The sequence below is a fragment of the Eucalyptus grandis genome, chromosome 8, assembly GCF_016545825.1.
Source record: "Eucalyptus grandis isolate ANBG69807.140 chromosome 8, ASM1654582v1, whole genome shotgun sequence".
NCBI lineage: Eukaryota > Viridiplantae > Streptophyta > Magnoliopsida > Myrtales > Myrtaceae > Eucalyptus > Eucalyptus grandis.
In genome coordinates this window covers 13,495,045-13,514,516 of record NC_052619.1, presented here as the reverse complement: position 1 = coordinate 13,514,516, position 19,472 = coordinate 13,495,045, and the positions used below count along the sequence as shown (strand labels likewise).

Sequence of the window (19,472 nt, the reverse complement as noted above, 5' to 3'; positions counted from 1 at the left end):
TTTAATCTGAATCTCTTGATCTTTCGAATAATCACCTGTCAAGATCAGTCCCACAAAGCATAAGCAAACTCTATTTGTTGCACGACAACTCCACGAGGCCAATTCCGAGAGGGAACATAAGGCAGACCCTGCATGATCCTTCGGTCCATGCCGACAATCCTCCGCTGCGGAGATGCTGTACAAAAGAATTACCTTAGTGGCGAGGCGACGAAAATCGCTCATTCTGAAGAAGATACAGATGGAGGACGGTGATGTTCTACAGTTATAATGGTCGGGTTTGCGACTGGGCTTTGGGGAGCTGTTGCCAGGAGATTTGGTGTTCAAGAAGAATTGGAGAAGCTCGTGCTTCGACTTTGTGGATCATAAAATAGACACGGGCTACGCGATTGTTGCGGAGAAGGGAGCCAGTTGAAGAGGAGATTGAGAAGCGCATAAAGAACGAAGAATGGCCTCTTCTCCACCTCATCAATTGATCCAGCCGCTCACTGATCTCACTTAGTTCTAGGGCTTTCTTGTTCCGGCAGAATCATCTTTGTAGTTGGCTTGTTTCTCTTTTTAAGTAGTGGCCTTATTATCTTTAGTTTCAAGCTTGTCCGAGCAAGCCGTACATTGCATCATTACATTCGTGACGTTTCACATGTTACCAATGTGAAAATATTTGGTAATTCCATTTAATCATGTTTATGCTGTTGCTTCTACTTGCCTGATGAAGCAAATTTGTGAAGGATACAAAATCGGGCCATGAAATTGTTAGTGGCTCAGTGCCCCCACCACACTTCTTTCCCAAGATAGATTTCCTTCCTCAATTTTGAGACATCGGAAAAAGTACGCATGTAACAAGAATAGACCGAACACAAACTATCCCATTGACTGCAAATAGACCCATCAATCTTCCTCTGACAAACAATGAATCAACTCAGATGGATTTCTAAAAATATGCAGGCCTGAAATCACCCAAACATGGCAAGGAGTCGAGGAGTATCAGTTACTAATGCAATACTGGGAAGACCACGCCAAAACCATCTCCGAATGGAGATTTCAAATCTGTAGGATACAACATATACAAAATATGATCGTGTTAATTTCATCAACACTACTTTGAATGTAATCTCACTTTCACATTCTGATAAAGATATCTTAAGATTTCGCAGTGACAACCTATCCCGTCATTGTGCCAGGGTTCATAAGGGTGAAGTTTCACCGGGTAGGGCGGTAGCCTTTGCTGAACACACTTTTACAATTGACATTCAGTGTGATAGTAGATGAAGTATAATCAGAGGCCACTCTAGTGATCTACATTCTAAATAAGATGTCCATTACATCCTCTCTCTATTGTTTCACTGACTACATGCTGAATAAAAATTGCTCTCTTGAATCTACAGATCCACTGCACATACAGAGCTCCATTAAATTACAGTCAAAGAACAGGAAGATCAACCAAGCTGTCTCAGGAGTAGCATTTACTAAACCTTCAGACAACTGTTAAAAGTCACGGGAGCTTCAGTGGCATTATAAGAGCAGCTGAGAGATAAATCGTTGACAGCCAGAACGAGCACACATCAAGCGTCAATGAATCTGATATCAAAGGTCTGGGGATGTATCTGCCAAACATTTAGGGAAGCATATTCCTCCAAGCATTCTTTCAGCTGGGCTTCACTATAACCCTGTATGAAAGGACATGCCTCGATCAGTTAGAAACAATATAAAAAAAAGACCACTGTAATTTCATCAGCCATCAAAGTAGTCAGTTTAAAGAGCATAGAGTTGCTAGCAGCGCATAAGGGGATAACAATAAGCAAAAACGAAGGTCAAAAACCTTGGGAAAAACTAGCTTGTCCACAAGACAGTACATAATTCTTAATATCCAGTTGAAATAAGAAGACTGATCTGGCAATGCTCTTTTCTGACAATATGGTTTCAAAAGCGAAAGTTTACCAATACATTTCTTTTTGAAAGAGAGCTCATTATCAGAGGAAAAAATATGTATTCATCTTGCAGAGTCATTCTGAGTGCAGTTGAACCTTGGAAGACGTTGTTAAGACATTCAATCATCAGAAAGCACACTGAATTAATATATGAGAGATAACCTTTCTAGAAATCCAGTTGAGTGCATCAGAATAGATCACACTCATCCTGTTTGTCCTAGCAGCTTCATCCCGTAGGATGGAATAGATGTCAGATATAGCGTCAAGACCAGCTCGCTGCCGATCATCCGAGTACAAAGAGAACTTCGACATCTGCATTAACCTGAGTGCTTCATCCACATCACTCTGGGTGACAGATTCAGACATTCGGAGCCTTGCTAATGCCTACAGGCAATGACAGTCATATAATTAAGTGAAACAACACTACCTCTCCATCAAATGAGCAATGATTTTACACCCTTCTGCTCAGTAAACTAAGAACAGATTAGAAAAACATGCCAGATAGCTATCTCAACTTATATGTTAATGCAAACCATGATTTCGATAAAACTTTCAAACCTATATTTCTTATCTGAAAAGTTCTCTTAGAGGATTTTAAACAAAAGTATTCAAGTTTAGGTTAGTCATACATGATAGTACATGATAGTACAAAGACGTGATTACTTACAGCTGATATGCGCAGAATGCTTAGCAAAGTTCTCACTGTGGTGTAGGAATGGGGGGCATTTGTCTTAGCTTCTTCCTGTCGAATGGAGCAATAAGCACTAGCAATATACTCTTCGAGTTCCCTTGGAACACAAGGAGACACTCTTCTTGCAGCGGATACATATGCACTACAAAAACGAAGAGGTCAATTAATAAACAAAGCGAAGGGTTAATGGAGAAATAATTGAAACAGAGCATATGTTCTCAGGCAAGACAAGAGAAGAGATATGTTCCTTTGCAAAGACTAGATTTTCACCATTCCATACAAAGGTACATTAGTCTTCCATTGTCGAGACCTTCTAAGTCAAGATTCTGAGAACATATGCATAAAAAGTAGCATAAACTGAACACGAAAAGGATCAGAGTCTCTGCACAAGTATAAAATCAGCATTTTCACCTAATTGATATGATTAGATATTAATGCTAGCACAGAAGTTATCCAGGAAGACATACATTAACAAATGATCAAGCTGCTAAAACTTATACAATCAAGATGCAAAGGTATCTTAATAATTTTAATAACTAACAAGCAAGCTCTCTACTGCAGTTAGAGAATCAGTTTCACAATGCATAAGCACAAATCTCGACAAAATTCATTGCTTCAATGAACTAACATTACTGTTACTTCTGTTGTCGAAATGATCGGACAATTAGCCTAAGCACAATAGCCTTAGCACAAATTAGACTCAAAAGAACATCAACTCTGCATAACGTGTGATATCCATTAAAGTTACACATCAATGACCAGGAATGCTTTAAAACCTTGTGATCATCAGGCAGCTTTTTGATAAGAAGAATGCCAAAAACATGTAGTTCCCACATGAGAAACTTTGTTTTGAAAGTAAAGCAGATGCCAACACTCAAGACATTAATTTACTCTAGACATGCTTTGTTGAGTTCATATTGAATGAATCTTCGATATGAGAAGAGATAGAGAAACTTACCGAAGAACGGATGGCTCAAGGGGAGTGAACCCAAGAGCAGGAGATTCTCTATTTTGGTGGACATAAACAATGTGCCTAGCCATTTCAAGATCATTATCCATATCTGCACGATCAAGGATCAACCACAGAAGATCAAACCTAGACAGCAGTGCTGGAGGCAGATTAATATTCTCAGCTGGAGTTCTGCGGAGATCATATCTTCCCCTGTATTTTGGAATTTAATAGTGTTGATGTCAGTAAACCCAGGGAAAGGAGGGATTATATGTAGGAAAGTAACACAAGCATCACCGCTGAGTACAGAGAGGAGCCATACCAAGCTGGATTAGCAGCAGCTAAGACAGCAGTTCTAGCATTCAATGATGTGGTGATCCCAGCCTTAGCAATACTAACGGTTTGCTGCTCCATCACTTCATGTATTGCTGTACGATCTGACTCGTCCATCTTGTCAAACTCATCTATGGCACATATGCCCATGTCTGCCAGTACCTGGATCGATTTTCTATTTTGTTTATGAACATGTTTAAAAGATGCACAAGTATTTATATATTGCAACCGAGCTATCCCAATTGTTATAACTATTCATGCATTTGAGCTCAATATTTAAGCGAGATCCTTCAACTAGGCTGCTTCAGCACAAAATTATTAATAGTTTCTGTAAGATTGTAAGTGACATCTCCTTCATGGGTGCCATTTAATTATGTGTCATTGTGCATGAGAGAGAGAGAGAGAGACTGACCAGTGCTCCTCCTTCCAAAACCATCTCATTTGTCACCGGATCCCTCTGGACTGCAGCAGTGAGACCTACACCACTGCTTCCTTTGCCTGTGGTGTATACCCCTCTGGGTGCAACGTTTATTATGTGCTTCAGAAGTTGACTTTTTGCAACCCCAGGATCGCCCATCAGACAAATATGTAGATCTCCCCGGATCTATAACGCGTGAGTATTCATTAAAGTTTTAAAAAAACACAGATGAGAAGTATAAGAACGCTTCTGAAAGTACAAACTGGCTTTGAATGCTCGATACAAATGCAAGAAATGAGAAAAGGAACAGGAAGTGAATACTTGTCAAAGCTGCAATAAGCAAATCACATAGGTCCAGCAAAAAATGCTCAAGAAGGAAGAAAAAGCATAGCCAAAAACTGGCTCCTCATTATAATTTTTTTTATAAGTGAAACTCATGTTGCTACTCATCAGCACATCTACTGGTTAACTACATAACCTCTACTGTCCTAATATATGAAAGGAGAAACCAGTCAGTCAAGAAGATGAAAGTCCATCATACAACAATACAACTGTTTTTACCTTCATCCCATCCTTCAGCTTCCGGTGAGGGGCTCCAACAAGAAGGAGAAGCAGAGCCTTTTTAATGTCGTCATGTCCAAAAATTTCAGGTGCTAATGAGCGTGCCAACTTGTTATACAAATCACCATCCTCAGCTAAACGAGCAATCTGTTCTTCCTCGTCCTCCTTAAGTTCATAACTGCAGTGGAAATTATACAAATTAAAGATAGATGAGGATCGTTTCATCGCTGAAAGATGCAAGTGCAGGAATTACAATTATAAAAGAAACTATATTAGTCATCTGTCCTTGAGCTAGTCTAGACAAGGAATGATTTGACACCCATTTTTTTACCAACAGTTGATCAGAATGGTTGGTTACTATGCAGTAAGCACATTACACTGCACCCAGCCTTGCATTCAAGAAATTGCCATTCCATGTCTCTATTTAGCATAAAGGTGAAAAAGTCAAAGCAGAAAACCTTGGAGAGTAAACAAGCATATGAGCACATATAGTAGGAAACTTCCTTTGCACATCATATCTACTGCATCAACAGCATTAACAATAATCTGATTCTCTTCCATACAATATAATCCGAATCACCAATGATTGACTACCACACAGGATGAATAGAACAGAAATTCACAAGTGTTTCATAGATGGAATATTAATGCAAGAATAATTTGATCATGGAAAGTGACAAGAATAGGCCTCTTCCTAGCATCATTTCAGTATTATGATGCTACTACTCTCTCCCCAAGGAATTCTATATATTGTCCCAACCATTATTTCCCACAATGCAAGCTTGAAACTAGTCCTATCCACTCTCTGGCGCACCAAACCAGTAAAGAGTGGGCAAAGCAGGAAGTAAGTGGCTCAGTTCAAGATAATTAATGCAACTGCTTCATACTGAGGACCTAGCAGTTAGCACTAAAGGGTTGGAGTTGCTTACTCCTCATATTTTTTCTTGAAATGGGAAACGGACATGGCCTCCAGGTACGTATCCGCAACTAAGCCAGCACGCATAGCTTTAAAACCAGTATATGGAATCGGAAGGAAAATTCCTGACAATTCCACAACATCGCCTGGTGCTACCTGGTAATGTTCAACAATGACAAATGGAAGTCAAAATATCCTCTACAGCAAAGTCCATTCAAAGAGTTTCTTCAGCTTGTCCGACCAAAAGCACTATGCCTTCTAGTCAAAAATAGATCAAAAAATTAAGATTCTTGGGAATCCAACCTTTCACACTACTCATCTATGCCATCTCAAACTCCACTCATTCTAGGGACATCTTTTAGATGACTACATATGCTCAATTGGTGTTACCAAAACCAAGAACTATGGTGACTTTGTAACTAAACTATCATGCTAAAAATTAGCCAAATCAGAACTGTTCACTAGAAGACCTCAAATTTAGCTACAGAAATTACTTCAGGCCTTTAGAGTATATGACATAATACATATAGATTATCATAATTATATCTCAAATTGCAAAATCTTCTAGTAAGAAAAAAATTATGATGTTCATCAGACACTGGTTAAGAGTTACGGCAATATACTAATAGAAATCCTTACAAAAGCAGTATATCTGAAGTATATATAAGTCAACTAAAACAAGTTGCTATAATTAAGCTGTTATTTATACTAACTGGTGATCGTTAAATAATTATTTTGAACAATACGTTTGGTTCAACCAGACAAAATCCACAAGCTACTCTAACAAGAAGTAGAGAGACAAAACCACGTTCACTAAACCAAATAGGAAGATTCTTCTAATCCAACCTTCCTCGTGAGTTCTCCCCTCAAATGAACGGTCATTGTCCGAGGAATATGGCCTTTTGGGACGTGTTCAGCTAACTCTTGAATTTTTGCCTGCATTACAAAGTGGAGAATTTCCTCATGAGAAGTGAATACCTTCAAGACCATCACATGAAGATATAGACCAAAATACTAGCAGAGCTCCCTTCACTAGGATATATTGTAGAGCCCAATATGTCAAAGAGCAACTAACCTCCTGAAATTTCAAAAACTTGGAAGCTCTTAGTTGAAGGATAAGGTTGCCCTTTGTTTTGTTAATTGTGCATTTCTTTGATGGGCACTCAAGCAAAGGCATGAAAACTCGAGCCGTGACTTCCTGTATCAAGAGTCGACAAAAAGAGTAATTATTCAACACTCTGTTCAGCGATGGTTTGAGAAGCCGATGCAACATGTGGGCATGCTGGATATGGCTATATAACAGCTTCCATGTTTTAATCTCTTCACATTTTATTGACTAGATTATTTGAAAATGAAGATATGGCATTTGATGAATCTTAAGTTGGATAATGCCAGATAATACCAAGGAAGTTGGCAGGGAATAGTTGCGATTACCTGATAAATTTCAAAACCACAATCTTCACACGTGTAAACAGCTACTTGCATCAATGGCTTGACATCTGAACAGCGTGTAATGATCCCAGATGTCCTTACTAGCTGCCCGATATAAGATGCTTTGACCTCTCTAATAGTGAATGGCCGTCCTTTCGGAGATGCTCTAATGTAAACTTCACTGAACAAAAAAATTCAAGAGGAAGTCACGACTACTGAAGAAACAAACAAACAAACAAACATGATGTTTTGCTTGGATACAGACAACATGGCATGCAATGATCGTCAGTAGCCTAAATTCCACAGTTTTGTCGATGAATACTGATACAAGAAAATCAAATTTCTCTAAGGGACCCTCAAATTTCGGCTATGAATGCATTGTTATAATTGGACTCGCAGTCAATAGTAAACAAATTAGAAGTTCAATGTATCAAAGGACAAGGCCTCTAATGAAGCTTACAAGTATCGTTTGATTTCAGAAGGCATCTTCTGAAGTGGATCCACACCGTCCACATTATCCCTCCTATCCTCAGACCTCTGGGTTAAGAGTATGTCGTGATCATCATCCGGAAAGGGCTCAGTGGGTTCCGGCATGAGCTCATCGACGGCCTCACCGAAAATTCCAATATATCGCCGAGTATTTTCAGTGACCCGTCTAAGAAATGCTTCATCCAAGTCCTTGTACTGCAGACACATCACCACAGCATCAGAAATGATTTACAGAGCATAAGCAAACTCAGCACTCATGACAGCAATAAGTGAGGCACAGAAACTTACATCGACTAAGTCCTCGAGCTCGATCTCAACAGCACGAATTTTTCGATTTGCAACTTCTTGCTGAAATCAGGAACGGTGACCCTCATGTGAGCCATTTAAATTGCAAATAGAAAAGGAACTACGCTCGACTCAAGTGTAAATCTAGGGTTAATCATTTTATAAGTACTAGAGCATTATAGCACACGGAAGAGACTCCGCAGCCGCAGTTGATGGACAACAGAAAAGGATCGGGCACGACGTGCGATCAAGCACGCGCCTTTAACATTGATTTCGCCTCAATTCTACAGCGCTTAAAAGGATGTCCGAGTATAAAAACAACAGTCGAGAGAGGAGGAACTTACGAGGACGTTCATGTACTTGGCTTCTCCATTCGCGTCGGCGAAGTTCGAGAGGAAATCCTTCGCGATCGCTGTCGGCAGCATCACAACGTCAAATTGGATCCCGGATTCGCATAACGTCGCCGATTAAATTCCACGCATACCCACGAAAACACAACGCCAGAGAGAGAGAGAGAGAGGGACTGACCTTTGTCGGCCTTGAAGTCGAGGTCCTTCATGGCTTCGCTTCACCGGAGTGACGGAGAAGGCGGCACAGAGAGAGAGAGAGAGAGAGAGTGAGGGTTTAGGTTAGGGAAGAGGGAGGGAGGGAGGGAGAGATTTGGCGGTAAATGAAGGTCGAGGGGGACGGGTTTCTGGCGGGAAAATGCGAAGGAGAGAGATGGTGAGCTACGATCCGGTGTGCGCGGACGCACTTTAGTCGGTGAGCCCATCGCCTTCGAGTGACGGTCCTGATTCATCCTCAGTTTCGCGCCTCGAGCCCATCTGTCAGGGAGACTCATCTGAACCGTGACAGTTGAATAAGAAATGAAAAAATAAGCCATATTTTCTCGTTAAGGCATGCGTTTATATTGCTTAAAATGATTAATCAATAAAAAAATACTTTTATTATTGATAAATTTATATCTAAATATTTTCGTAAATAATGAAAAAAAAATATTTGAGTTAATACCATAAAAACCCCAAACCTAAGACATATTATCCGTGACAAATTTACCAAAAACTATTTTTTTGATAACCAAAAACTCCAAATCAATATTCTTTTGGTAAATTTATCCCAAACTAGTACACTTGTGACAAATTTACCCTATGTTAATTTTCGTTAAATTTTACTATCAAATTATTAAGTTCAATGACACGCGACAGTTGACGATTGATATGCGATTTGGGATTTTACACTCCATTTATCACAAATTTGCTAGTTTTGGATTTTTTGCAATCGAATAAATTAATTTTTAGTAAATTTATCATAAATGTACTAGTTTAAGGTTTTTTATGATCGTTGGAATAAATTTATCATAAGTGTACAAATTTGAGGTTTTTCATAGTCAAAAATAGTTTAGGATAAATTTGTCATATGTGTACCAATTTTGAATTTTTCAGTATTAACCCAAATTTTCCATTCATTAATTTTTTTAAACGATTATTTTTAAAAAACTATTTTTCAAATCATTTATTTTCCGCGAAACAAACGTACTCAATTCTCACGTCATGCTACGATGCTACATTATAAACTCATTAACATGAATCTAATAAGTTAACCCCAAGAAATGCTTAGGTTGCCTAATTATTTTATTGTGCCAGCCAAAAATCCACACTTTGAGGCAGACACCCTTTCCTCACAAATCTAATTTTTCAAGATAGCCAATAAATTTGGTGCACCAATCTTTTCACCGAATTGATTTTTACAAATTTTAAGTTTAGGTTGGTAATGAGAAAAAACTATTACTTTGGCCACGCGTTGTTGTGTTTCAGATCATACAAGTAACAAAGTTTTCCAAGGAAAACCACAATAGCAATAGTACTACGACGTGATTTCATTTATGGCACCCCACCAGTTGATATATTTTCATTATCCAATCAGATCGATGAGTACTACATGCTATAGCATAACTAAATTTTCGACAAAGTAATTGAAAGATCCAACTCATGCATTTCTCTTTTGTCAAAGCAGAAATTGAAAATAAGAATATTTTTTTTCATAAAATTTCAATCTGACAATAACATCAAGTGAAGAAAATATATTCCATGAAGTCTATTAAAAAAATCCTTAATCGATTTTTTTCATATTTTATTAATTAATAAAGGGCAAAAGGAATGGAGGAGGGTCTTATAGCAAGAGCAGTTCGGGTCGAGGTGAGTTAGAAGACAACCTCGGCCCCGTAACGCACGATGTCCATTAAATCCTCCGCAAGTTTTCTATTACGTTATAGCACATGTCGGTATAAGCTCACATTAAGACCTTGATTTATATTTATGTAAAGATGATCTTTGTTGAGTCTTAGCTTTATGCTCTCAAAGCGCGCACGACACATTCAGCCTTTCCAGAGCGCCTAAATTAAGGTTCACTTACCAATGTTCTAGCCTACTCGTTTGGTATGGTGAAAAGGTGGGATAGGATCCCATCGCTAAACACAAATCTGCCTTCTTTGCAGCTTGCCTTGTAGCTATATCTTACAGTCACCATTAACAGTAACATAGCAATCCTGGCATTAACAACATAGCAACCTTGGTGCTGCCAGTCGCAGCAAGTAGTGATCATTCACGCGGAATGACCGGCCAGGAAGGAAACGCTCTTCTATCCTCAATTCTCAGCTTCCTTTTTTCCTTCCTTGAGAGTGGCACGAGAATGTAACTTCTCATTTATAAGTCACCTGCAAATCCACAAAAGATAAATGAGTACAGGCAGTTCGGGCACTTAAAAAGAGAAGGGAAAGAAAAACATAAACCAGAGAAGCAGGGCAACTGTTGCCTGTAGCAAAAGGGGGCAACCTTCAAGCATGGCGTATGGTATCTCTCATAAACTGAGAACTTTCAATCAAATCTACTTTTCTTCTCGATACTTGATTTGCTGAGAATTAGCACACCAATCACTATAAGAAGTGCACCTGCAAACCACTAAGAACGGGACTTTATGTGAATTTCGTGAAATCTGCATTCATAGACTAAGTGGAGTGAGAATCTCAAAAATCATTGCCTCCTTTCAATCACAATTTCACAACCATATCACAACCATAATGCGAGTCAAGATAGCAATGATTAAACCTAAACTCAAGTCATTATCAGGAACTAGGAAGTACTCAATGCCTTTTATCACAGGCTGGAGACTACACCAAGAATCCCTGAACAACAGGTTTGCATGAAGCAAACTAGCTCTGTTCTTTGGCAACCACATTGATCTCAGAAGCTTTCATCTGAAATATAAAATCCTTCTCCATGCTGTTGTTCCCCACTTATGATGGCATAATTACCCTCAATGCGTTCGTGAGATAATAAACTCGGAAGTTATCTATTGCATAATTTGACTCCCAACTTTTGGCCTATTTGCCACTTTCAAGATTACCAGTTCCGATTCCTTAGAGAGAATTCTTCTCTCGAGGGAACTAAATGCAGTCATGATATCACTGGTGTATGTGAAAACTTTTGATAGTTCCAGGTATAACAATAAGAGCCGCCTCTTGTTTTAAAAACACAATAAAAAATCAAACCTTGAAGTACATAACTTTGCAGAACAGGGCAGGAAAATAGTTAATCAAAGTACCTGGTATCTCAATGACTCATCAAACAAAAAGAACCCAGCTAATCCAGAAGCGGGGGAAATTTGTCGAGAAGTTCGTAACTGTGGCTTGAAGAGACGAGACTCTTTAGGCTGTTGACATAACATCCCCACATCGTAACATTGAACAGTATGACAAAACCATAACTTAATGACCTGCTAACAAATTCGGATCTCTGAGTGTTAGTCCAGGAAAAATATGTCCGAGTTCATGAACTGCACAATTTATTAACAACACCGATCTAACAGCAATAGTTACTGGGAAAATTCATCGCAATGATGTATCATGACAGAATAAATGCTTAACTGTGCATCTTAGATAATCAGTAAACACATGAAAAATATCACTAGACAATCTGCTCCAACAGTCCAAAGAAATGGAGGAAGAAGAAGAGGATGAGGAAGAGATTCCTGTCAAATAACAGGCTTCAGTGCAGTGCAGTGACCAATCATTGTCAAGTCCTAGGAATCTAATTAACGGACTCAGACATTGAAACTTCTTCCTCACAAAGAGAAACAAACATCTACTTCTTTTCACGTAATTCTGCCAGGGAATGATGACTTAACATTTAAGGTAGATACAACCAAATGAACTCCATTCATGGTAGAACTTAACTAGTTTGCTGCTAAAGCACCAGATCTCAGACTGAGTTGACTAGGAAATGCTGACATCCTCCGCTAATAACACCGCAAACAACAGATGCATGTACCTAGGGGTGTAAACGGTTCGGTTCGGTTCGGGTTTTTTGAAAAAACCGAACCGAACCGAACCGTTAGGGAAAATTTCCGAACCGAACCGAACCGAACTGTTCGGGTTCGGTTCGGTTTTTCGGTTTTCAAATTTTGGGTTTCGGTTTTCGGTTTTCGGTTTTTTTTTTTTTTTTTTTTTTTTTTTTTCCGGGACGGCTTACCTTCTATATAAGCTCCTGAAGCATTGATTGATGTTCTCTCTAGTTTTTGTGCTATATTCAAGAAACGAACATCTATGTCTTTGAGCTAGATCTCTTCCTTCTTCCCTTGTTACAGCCCTTTCACTCTCCTGAAATTATCACATCATGAGAAGCGAGATGACTTCTCTTCAACAAAGAGAAAGAGATCGTTCAAGCTTCCATTGTCATAGAAAAAGGCAATTTATCAGGTTCGAGGCTGCAGGAAGAGTTAATGCTTTGTAAATGACTGATAGAATGGTAACATATAAACCTTCTCACAAATCATTCAACTTTGGTCAAAGTTATATAAGGATACGAACATATATACTACTCATTCTTCCCTGCCAACAGTCATAGAAATTAACAAAAAACAGATGAGCAAAAAAAAAAAAAAAACAAAGAACATACCTGTTTGATCCATTATTTACATTTGATATTGTAAATACATCCAGTGAGTTGTTTGAAAAATCAACAAAGTCAATATCCTCAAGCTGATCACCAGTGCAGTTCACTGGAAGAAGGATGAAGACTCCAATAACCCCTGCAAATGCAAATACTCTCAAGCTGCAAAATTCAGATCAAAAGCAAAACTGTATTAGGAAGAGCCAACGAGGTAAGTAAATACATGATCCGGAGAAGCTAGTGCACCAATTACCATAGCCACAACTCGCTATAATGGAGACACATAAGAATAGCAGAAAGAAAGGCTAACATATATCCAAAGTTCAGACCTAACTTCTCTCATCCCAGTCATTTCTTTAGAAAAAATTATAAAACAACTGCTTTTTCAATTGTTTCTTTATTTACTTGAGCTTATTGTTAATACTCGATGCTCTGCCATGATGGATTTTCTCCATACACATCGTGTGAAAGAAGTTAACAAGCATTCCCCTCAATCACACAGAGAGGGATGTATTCCTTGAGATCTGTTATCCAATGAGCACTACAAATGAAAACTCAGAATCAGTTTGAATCCCTAATGACACATTAAACAACAGTTCAGAATCATTATATAAATCAGAAGAAGCATAATCAAACTTTCGATCGTCACAAATTAGCTTCTACTCTCGTCCAGAATGCAATTTGGGACATGCAAAAACAGAAAGAGAGCCTTTACTACCCTTTGCACCGACCCTAATAAGCTGTGCAAGGAAACATGAAAACATCATATCTTCTCAGGAATTTTGGGTAGATAGGTCTATTCAAGCATTCAATGTTGGAATACCACCCGCTATGTCACCTCACCCTCACTTAAGACAACGGGGCTGAGAGAGGGAGCGAATTCAAAGAGAACTTGCCATCGCATTGGAGTTAATTCCAAAATCAACTCCCCGCCCAGGGGACAAAAAGCAATTTTTACAAAACGAAAGTAGAGCCCAGTTCATCCGATCAGTCCAGCTGAATGTCAAGCTGAACTCCACCCACAAAATTCATCAATTTGACGACCCTCTGACACACCCGATGCGCATGAATTGCACGCGAGAATCACCATCAACCAAGATTCGAGAGAAAAGCAGTCACCTTTACGAGAGAAAGAGAGGGAGGGGGCTTGCGCTGCGGTTTCCCAAGGTAGCAGAAGACGAGGAGGAGGAGATCTTTGTTTGGTCTTAGCCAAACAGCGTGTAAAGTGACGAAGGAGAGACTTTGGCCGCCCCCCAGTCCAAAGCAGAGCGCGCGCCGTCGCAGAAGGAAGAGGGGCTCTGTCCCTCAATCGGTTGCCGTCGCCGTCGCAGTCGCCGTCCCTACCGCCGTCGCCGTTGCAGTCGCCGTCCCTGCCGCCGTCGCCGTTGCACCTCCAAGCCGACCAAGAGGAGACACGAGACGAGAGGAGAGGGCCAGAGTTGAGACAGAATAAAACCTAGAGTCGGGACCGACGGGACGGGAGAGAATAAACCGAACCGATAAAAGAGATTTTATCGGTTCATGGTTCGGTTCGGTTCGGTTAACCGATAAAAACCGAACCGATAAAAGATATTTCGGTTTTAACGGAACCGAATGAAAACCGAACCGAAAAAACCGATTTTTTCGGTTCGGTTCGGTTCGGTTTTCGGTTCGGTTCGGTTTTCGGTTCGGTTCTTGACACCCCGATGTACCCACTGGGAAAAAGAAGAGCAACAGTAAATAATCAAATGATGCTTCTCTATGATCTCTCTCTTTGCAATTCTTCTTCATCCCGGTGAAGATATAAACCCAACAGATAACAATCCAGTCTGCAAAGCTCACATTCGAGAAGATGCTTGTACAATAGTTATCCCTTCTAAATATCCGGTCTGTGTTCTCCGGATGCCCCAAACCCACCCGGCCCACCTGCTAGGTGTTCGGCACATTTTCTACTTCCTATGGTATCTTCTTTTATATTTCACCAAAAATCTCTGTCCGCATCCCCATCTCATAAACCGAGGTTTTGCACGAATTTCCTATGCTTGTCCCCTCCCCTTTCGAAACTCTCCTCTGCTACTGAGCAGGCGTCGACCGATTGCCACGACAGGCTGCTCGGATAGCTTCCAAGCTTCCCTCTCGGTAATTCAACTACTCTCCACAGAAGTAGTAGAATTGGCAGGACCTTTCCTTAATTAGAGCTCCCGCTAATCCTCAAACAACCAAAATTGGACGTATCGCCACGTACTGCTACCGGCTGCAGCTCACATTGCGCCACGCGACGTCAAGTGCTTCAGCCGGAGATACATTAGGGATACGGTCCAACACACACGCCAGATTTCGATTTGCATTAGCTGGAAGGATAGCACAGAGCGACTGAAGTATGTCCTGAATAAATAAATGGCTTACTTAGTGTAGGGCCAAGGGAGATACCTGAGTGAGATCTTGGTAAAAGGAGGGATTGGAAAGCAAGATATACGATCATGTGACGAGCACAAACTCAATCACGATACAGCGAATGTGCGAAACTAGGGGCCAATCTTTCCCTTTCTTCCGCTGGCATCTTTTCGCCAGCAAAGGGCACCCAGAGATAAATAGATTGGAAAGGGAGGATGACAAGCCCTCCGCTGGCATGGATCGAAGACTTTCGCAGCTAGTTATGCCAAAATTTTTTAGACGAGTGAGGTGGTGGAGCCCTAAGTTATCCAGTGATTTTAGACCTAAATAACAAATCGACAGAGAGGTAAGAGAAGCGGGTAGAATTTGTCCCTCTTTTGGGAAGGAATGGAGCTTAGGACATCCGATAATGCAGAGTTTTTCAAGGGAGCTCAGCCTATGAAGCGCTCTGGAGTTCAGGGACGTCAGATTCTTTAAGAAAGTGATACACAGAGAGGTAAGAGAGGTTGGCAGAAGCCCTATCTCGGGAAATGACAATATATTTTTCTCATAACCAATGTTAAAAGTTTCAAGAGAGCATAGCGATTGAAGACCCCAATCCTTGCGGCGTGATGAGCTTGTCACAATCAGAGAGTGAAAGCTCGACCAACTTGGAGGGTAAACCCCGCTCGGGAAATGACTCGAGTTGTGGACATGAGGATATTATCAATGACCGAAGCGAAGGAAGGAGAGCCTGCATGTTTTTCGGCAGATACTTTAGATGACGGCAATTATGAAACTCTAATGAAGTGAGGCATGGGGCAGCCAATCCTCCCGCAGGGAAAGATCTAAATTCAGGGCAATCATTAATTTCCATCGAATGGAGAAGAAGTGGAGAACCGTCTGAATTTGAAAGATGTTCCAATTCTTTAATCTCCACTAACTGAATATTCTTAAGTAAGGGGAAAATTTCTAGAGGAAAGGATATAAGTGACTCGCAGCTCCGGTCCAACTTTAGATATTGGAGAGATTCATGGCATCTATGTATTGGCAACTCTATTTCAGGACTGCCTTCAATATTGAGTCTTGTCATGGTAGGAGGAAGAAATCTCAAGGGAAGGGTTGAAAGATTCTTGATTTCCACATCTCGTAACTCAGTGCCATTTAGGAGAGGCTCAACTCCAGAAACCTTTCCACAATCATCCAATTTGATCTCACGGAGAAGTGGTGCAAATGGTAGAGAAGAGGTTATTTGTGGGCACTCTTCAATGGACAAGGTCAGTTAGAGAAGGGAGATGGTGGGTAAACCTCCACTCAACTCGGGGCAATTTCTAATACAAAGCTCCTGCAAATGTGCAAAGGCAAGACCTCCTGTCTCTATTGCAAAAGAAGCCCACTCTTTCCAGCTGCACATCTTAGCAAATTTCAAGTACTTAAGTGACTGAAAAGGTGTACAGTTACTACCATTGAATTCAGCACCCACACTTGTAACTCCATCAAATGCTTCGATTATCAACCTCTCCAGAGATGGTAGCTGTCCTAAAGGAGGCAATGACACACAGTGCTTGCAAGATTCAAGACGCACGACTGACATATTAGAGAATGAACCCTGTCCCAGCCAATCGGAAAATGACCTACCACTATAGGATGTAATGATAAGCTCTCTCAAGTCCAAATGAGGTTGCAGCTTGTCCAATACATTTAAGCTATTTTGCCGCATAATATTGTCATCAAAACCCCATTTCAGTGCTAACTTTTTCAAGTACCTTTTTCCTTGCAAATTGACTATTTCGGCATCTTGGTAACTATCAACATTCTGCAAACCCTGTATGGAGAGTGTACCCATAAGATTCCCTAGCTCCCCTAGCTCCCTAACCCTGGTCCCATCGTTTTCGGGCACCACGAAATTAGTTAATGTCCGCAAATTCTTCAGTCTGTTCATCCCCAACGGCATTCTCTTCAGGGGTGTCCACCTTATATCAAGATGACGCAGACAGGTTAGGCTGCCCATGTTGCTCGGTAACTCAACGAGAGACTGACAGCAAGCAAGAATTAAGGTTTGCAGATTGTATAGAGCAGTAACTGAATCAGGCAATCTGAGTAGACTTCTATTATAGGAGAGATTCAAATAGCGCAGATGCTTCAAACATCCAATTGAACTGGGCAACGTAGAGATTTTCCAATAATGAGACAAAGATAGCACCCTTAACCGTCTCAGGGTCGGCAACAGAACATGCAGTACCTCATCAGTCAACAGATTGAGCAAGTACAATTCCACACGACCCACGTTTAGCGGCAGGAAAGTACGCAAATTCATTGCCCCAGCTAACACTCTGAATCTAGAAGCGACATCATTGGGAGTTCTTACAAATGACAAATGGCGAGTGCTTGAGGACACGTGGTGTGCATTGCCTCCGTCCAAGCTAAAAAAAGAACGACCAGTTACATATCTTGCTAAGTCATTGACCAGGTCATGCATCGAAAAGCTCGATTCGACATCGCTTGCTTCCAGGTCATGCATCGAGAAGCTCGATTCGACATCACTTACTCTATGAAGCAAAGATCTAGACACAAGATCACAGAAGCACTGATCACCTACTTCCTCTAATGTCCTGTTGCCGTTAGGTTGTTTTAGCAAGCCCTCAGCAATCCAAAGTAAGATCAGCTGGTCCTTCTCATATATACAATCCTTTGGGAAGATTGTACAATAGGCAAAACATCGTTTCAGTTGTGGAGGAAGGTAATGATAACTTAACAACAACGCAGGGAGAATTTTATTCTTTCCAGGTGGCAAATCCCAAATATCACTCTCTGCAATTATTTCCCACTTCCTGATACCAGACTCACAGCGTAACAAGCTACCTATAGTCTTCAGCGCAAGAGGCAATCCATCACATCTATTTACAATTATTTGCCCGATGTCTTCAAGTCTCGTGCGCGCCTCGAAGTTATGCTGGTCAAACGCATGTTTTGCGAACAAGCCCCAAGATTCCTCGTCTTGCAACTTCTGTAAAGGGTATGTCGAGACGGCACGAGCAACCGATGCGACACCCTCATTTCGTGTCGTCACGAAGATTTTGCTGCCTCTTGCTCCATAGGTAAAAGGAACTAGGAACGCATCCCAAAGATTTGAGTCCTCATTCCAAACATCATCCAACACCAATAGGAATTTCTTCCCTGTCAAGAAGTCCTTCAGTTGGAGCTGAAGCTGGTTGAGATTTTCGGTCTCCTTCTTAGACGAGGAGGAGAACTCCTCGAGAGCCGTGGCCGTCAGCTTGCAGATGTCGAATTGGTCGGACACGGAAACCCACGCCCTCAACTCGAAACTCCCCTTCACCGCACCATCGTTAAACACGAGCTGAGATAGCGTGGTCTTACCGACACCGCCCATCCCAACGATGGCCACCACGCTGGTGTTCTTTTCGCCCTGATCTGACAAGAGCAACTCGATCACCGCCTCCCTGTCCTTCTCCCTCCCGAAAACTCCCGATTCCTCGACCAACGAAGTGGTCTGCAAAGCTCTAGCCGTCCTCTCGTGAATACCTTCCCTTAGGCGCAGCACATGTCTCTGCTCCACTACTCTCTCCAATCTCTCCAGAACCCTCTCTAACTCATCCCCCAATTTACTCCTACAAGCGTCTGCAGCAAAGCTCCAGACCTTACAAGCGAGGGCCCGAGGCTCGGACCCGGCTTCTCGCTCCAGATCCTCGGCGGCGATCTGGTCGAACAGGTCGTCGGCGTCGTACACGGCGTCCTTGAGCTCGTCGAGCCACTTCCTGACGGAGTCATTGGTCATCTGCTTCTCCTCCGCGTCGTCCAGCACGGCGTTCGCGGACCGGAGCGCAGCCTCCAGCTTCTGCAGCAGCCTCCCCTTGCCGAGCTTGCGCGACCGGAAGAAGTCGACGACCTCGCGGGAGGCCATCCGATCGAAGAGCACCTGGAGGAAAGCAGAGAGAAATGCTCCACCGACGAGCGCCGCCTCCATAGGGAATTTCAGGATACAGAAGGAAGCTGGGAGGCGATTGGAGAGGAAGTGAGGACGATCGCCGACGGAAGAAGCGCCAATCTGTGAAGTCTTCTCCTTCGAAGATCGATGGTTGATCGCTTGGTTCACATTCTTCGCTCGTGACGATAAGGTCGGGACATGGACAGCGCCTGCTGACCGGCATGCATTGA

General features: G+C 41.5%; 2 protein-coding genes and 2 long non-coding RNA genes across 5 annotated transcripts; all 4 read right to left on the bottom strand.

Annotated features, from left to right (window-relative positions):
• Positions 1-1,121: 1,121 nt before the first annotated feature.
• Positions 1,122-8,621, bottom strand: LOC104456702 (DNA replication licensing factor MCM7). The gene is made up of 15 exons (XM_010071556.3): positions 8,527-8,621; positions 8,343-8,410; positions 8,002-8,061; positions 7,685-7,908; positions 7,228-7,405; positions 6,869-6,991; positions 6,640-6,729; positions 5,807-5,949; positions 4,878-5,055; positions 4,311-4,502; positions 3,888-4,060; positions 3,575-3,778; positions 2,593-2,758; positions 2,088-2,309; positions 1,122-1,664 (listed from the first exon to the last, which is right to left on the bottom strand). Exons 1-15 carry the CDS (start codon positions 8,555-8,557, stop codon positions 1,560-1,562), a joined length of 2,157 nt encoding a protein of 718 aa, XP_010069858.2. The 5' UTR covers positions 8,558-8,621; the 3' UTR covers positions 1,122-1,559.
• A 1,785-nt stretch (positions 8,622-10,406) lies between these two features.
• On the bottom strand, positions 10,407-11,448 carry LOC120286898. Of its 2 annotated transcripts, none has more exons than XR_005545612.1 (2): positions 10,787-11,448; positions 10,407-10,711 (listed from the first exon to the last, which is right to left on the bottom strand). It is a non-coding gene; the product is annotated as an uncharacterized LOC120286898 (long non-coding RNA). The 2 variants fall into 2 exon arrangements; XR_005545613.1 differs by having other exon boundaries at positions 10,830-11,448.
• Positions 11,449-11,868: 420 nt separating this feature from the next.
• LOC120286897 lies at positions 11,869-15,158 on the bottom strand. Its single transcript, XR_005545611.1, has 2 exons — positions 14,636-15,158; positions 11,869-12,323 (listed from the first exon to the last, which is right to left on the bottom strand). It is a non-coding gene; the product is annotated as an uncharacterized LOC120286897 (long non-coding RNA).
• A 1,420-nt stretch (positions 15,159-16,578) lies between these two features.
• On the bottom strand, positions 16,579-19,432 carry LOC104431551 (putative disease resistance RPP13-like protein 1). The gene has a single exon (XM_010044167.2). The coding sequence runs from the start codon at positions 19,279-19,281 to the stop codon at positions 16,579-16,581; it is 2,703 nt and encodes a 900-aa protein (XP_010042469.2). The 5' UTR covers positions 19,282-19,432.
• Positions 19,433-19,472: the final 40 nt, after the last annotated feature.

Bases quoted from the DNA above. Each gene is read 5' to 3' on its own strand.
- LOC104456702 (XM_010071556.3), bottom strand. From the start codon at position 8,557: ATGAAGGACCTCGACTTCAAGGCCGACAAAG. The intron at 7,406-7,684 runs GTAAGCTTCATT...TTTTTTGTTCAG, and splicing joins TCTGAAATCAAACGATACTT to TGAAGTTTACATTAGAGCAT. The intron at 2,759-3,574 runs GTAAGTTTCTCT...TCGTTTTTGTAG, and splicing joins CTTGAGCCATCCGTTCTTCG to TGCATATGTATCCGCTGCAA.
- LOC104431551 (XM_010044167.2), bottom strand. From the start codon at position 19,281: ATGGAGGCGGCGCTCGTCGGTGGAGCATTTCTCTCTGCTTTCCTCCAG.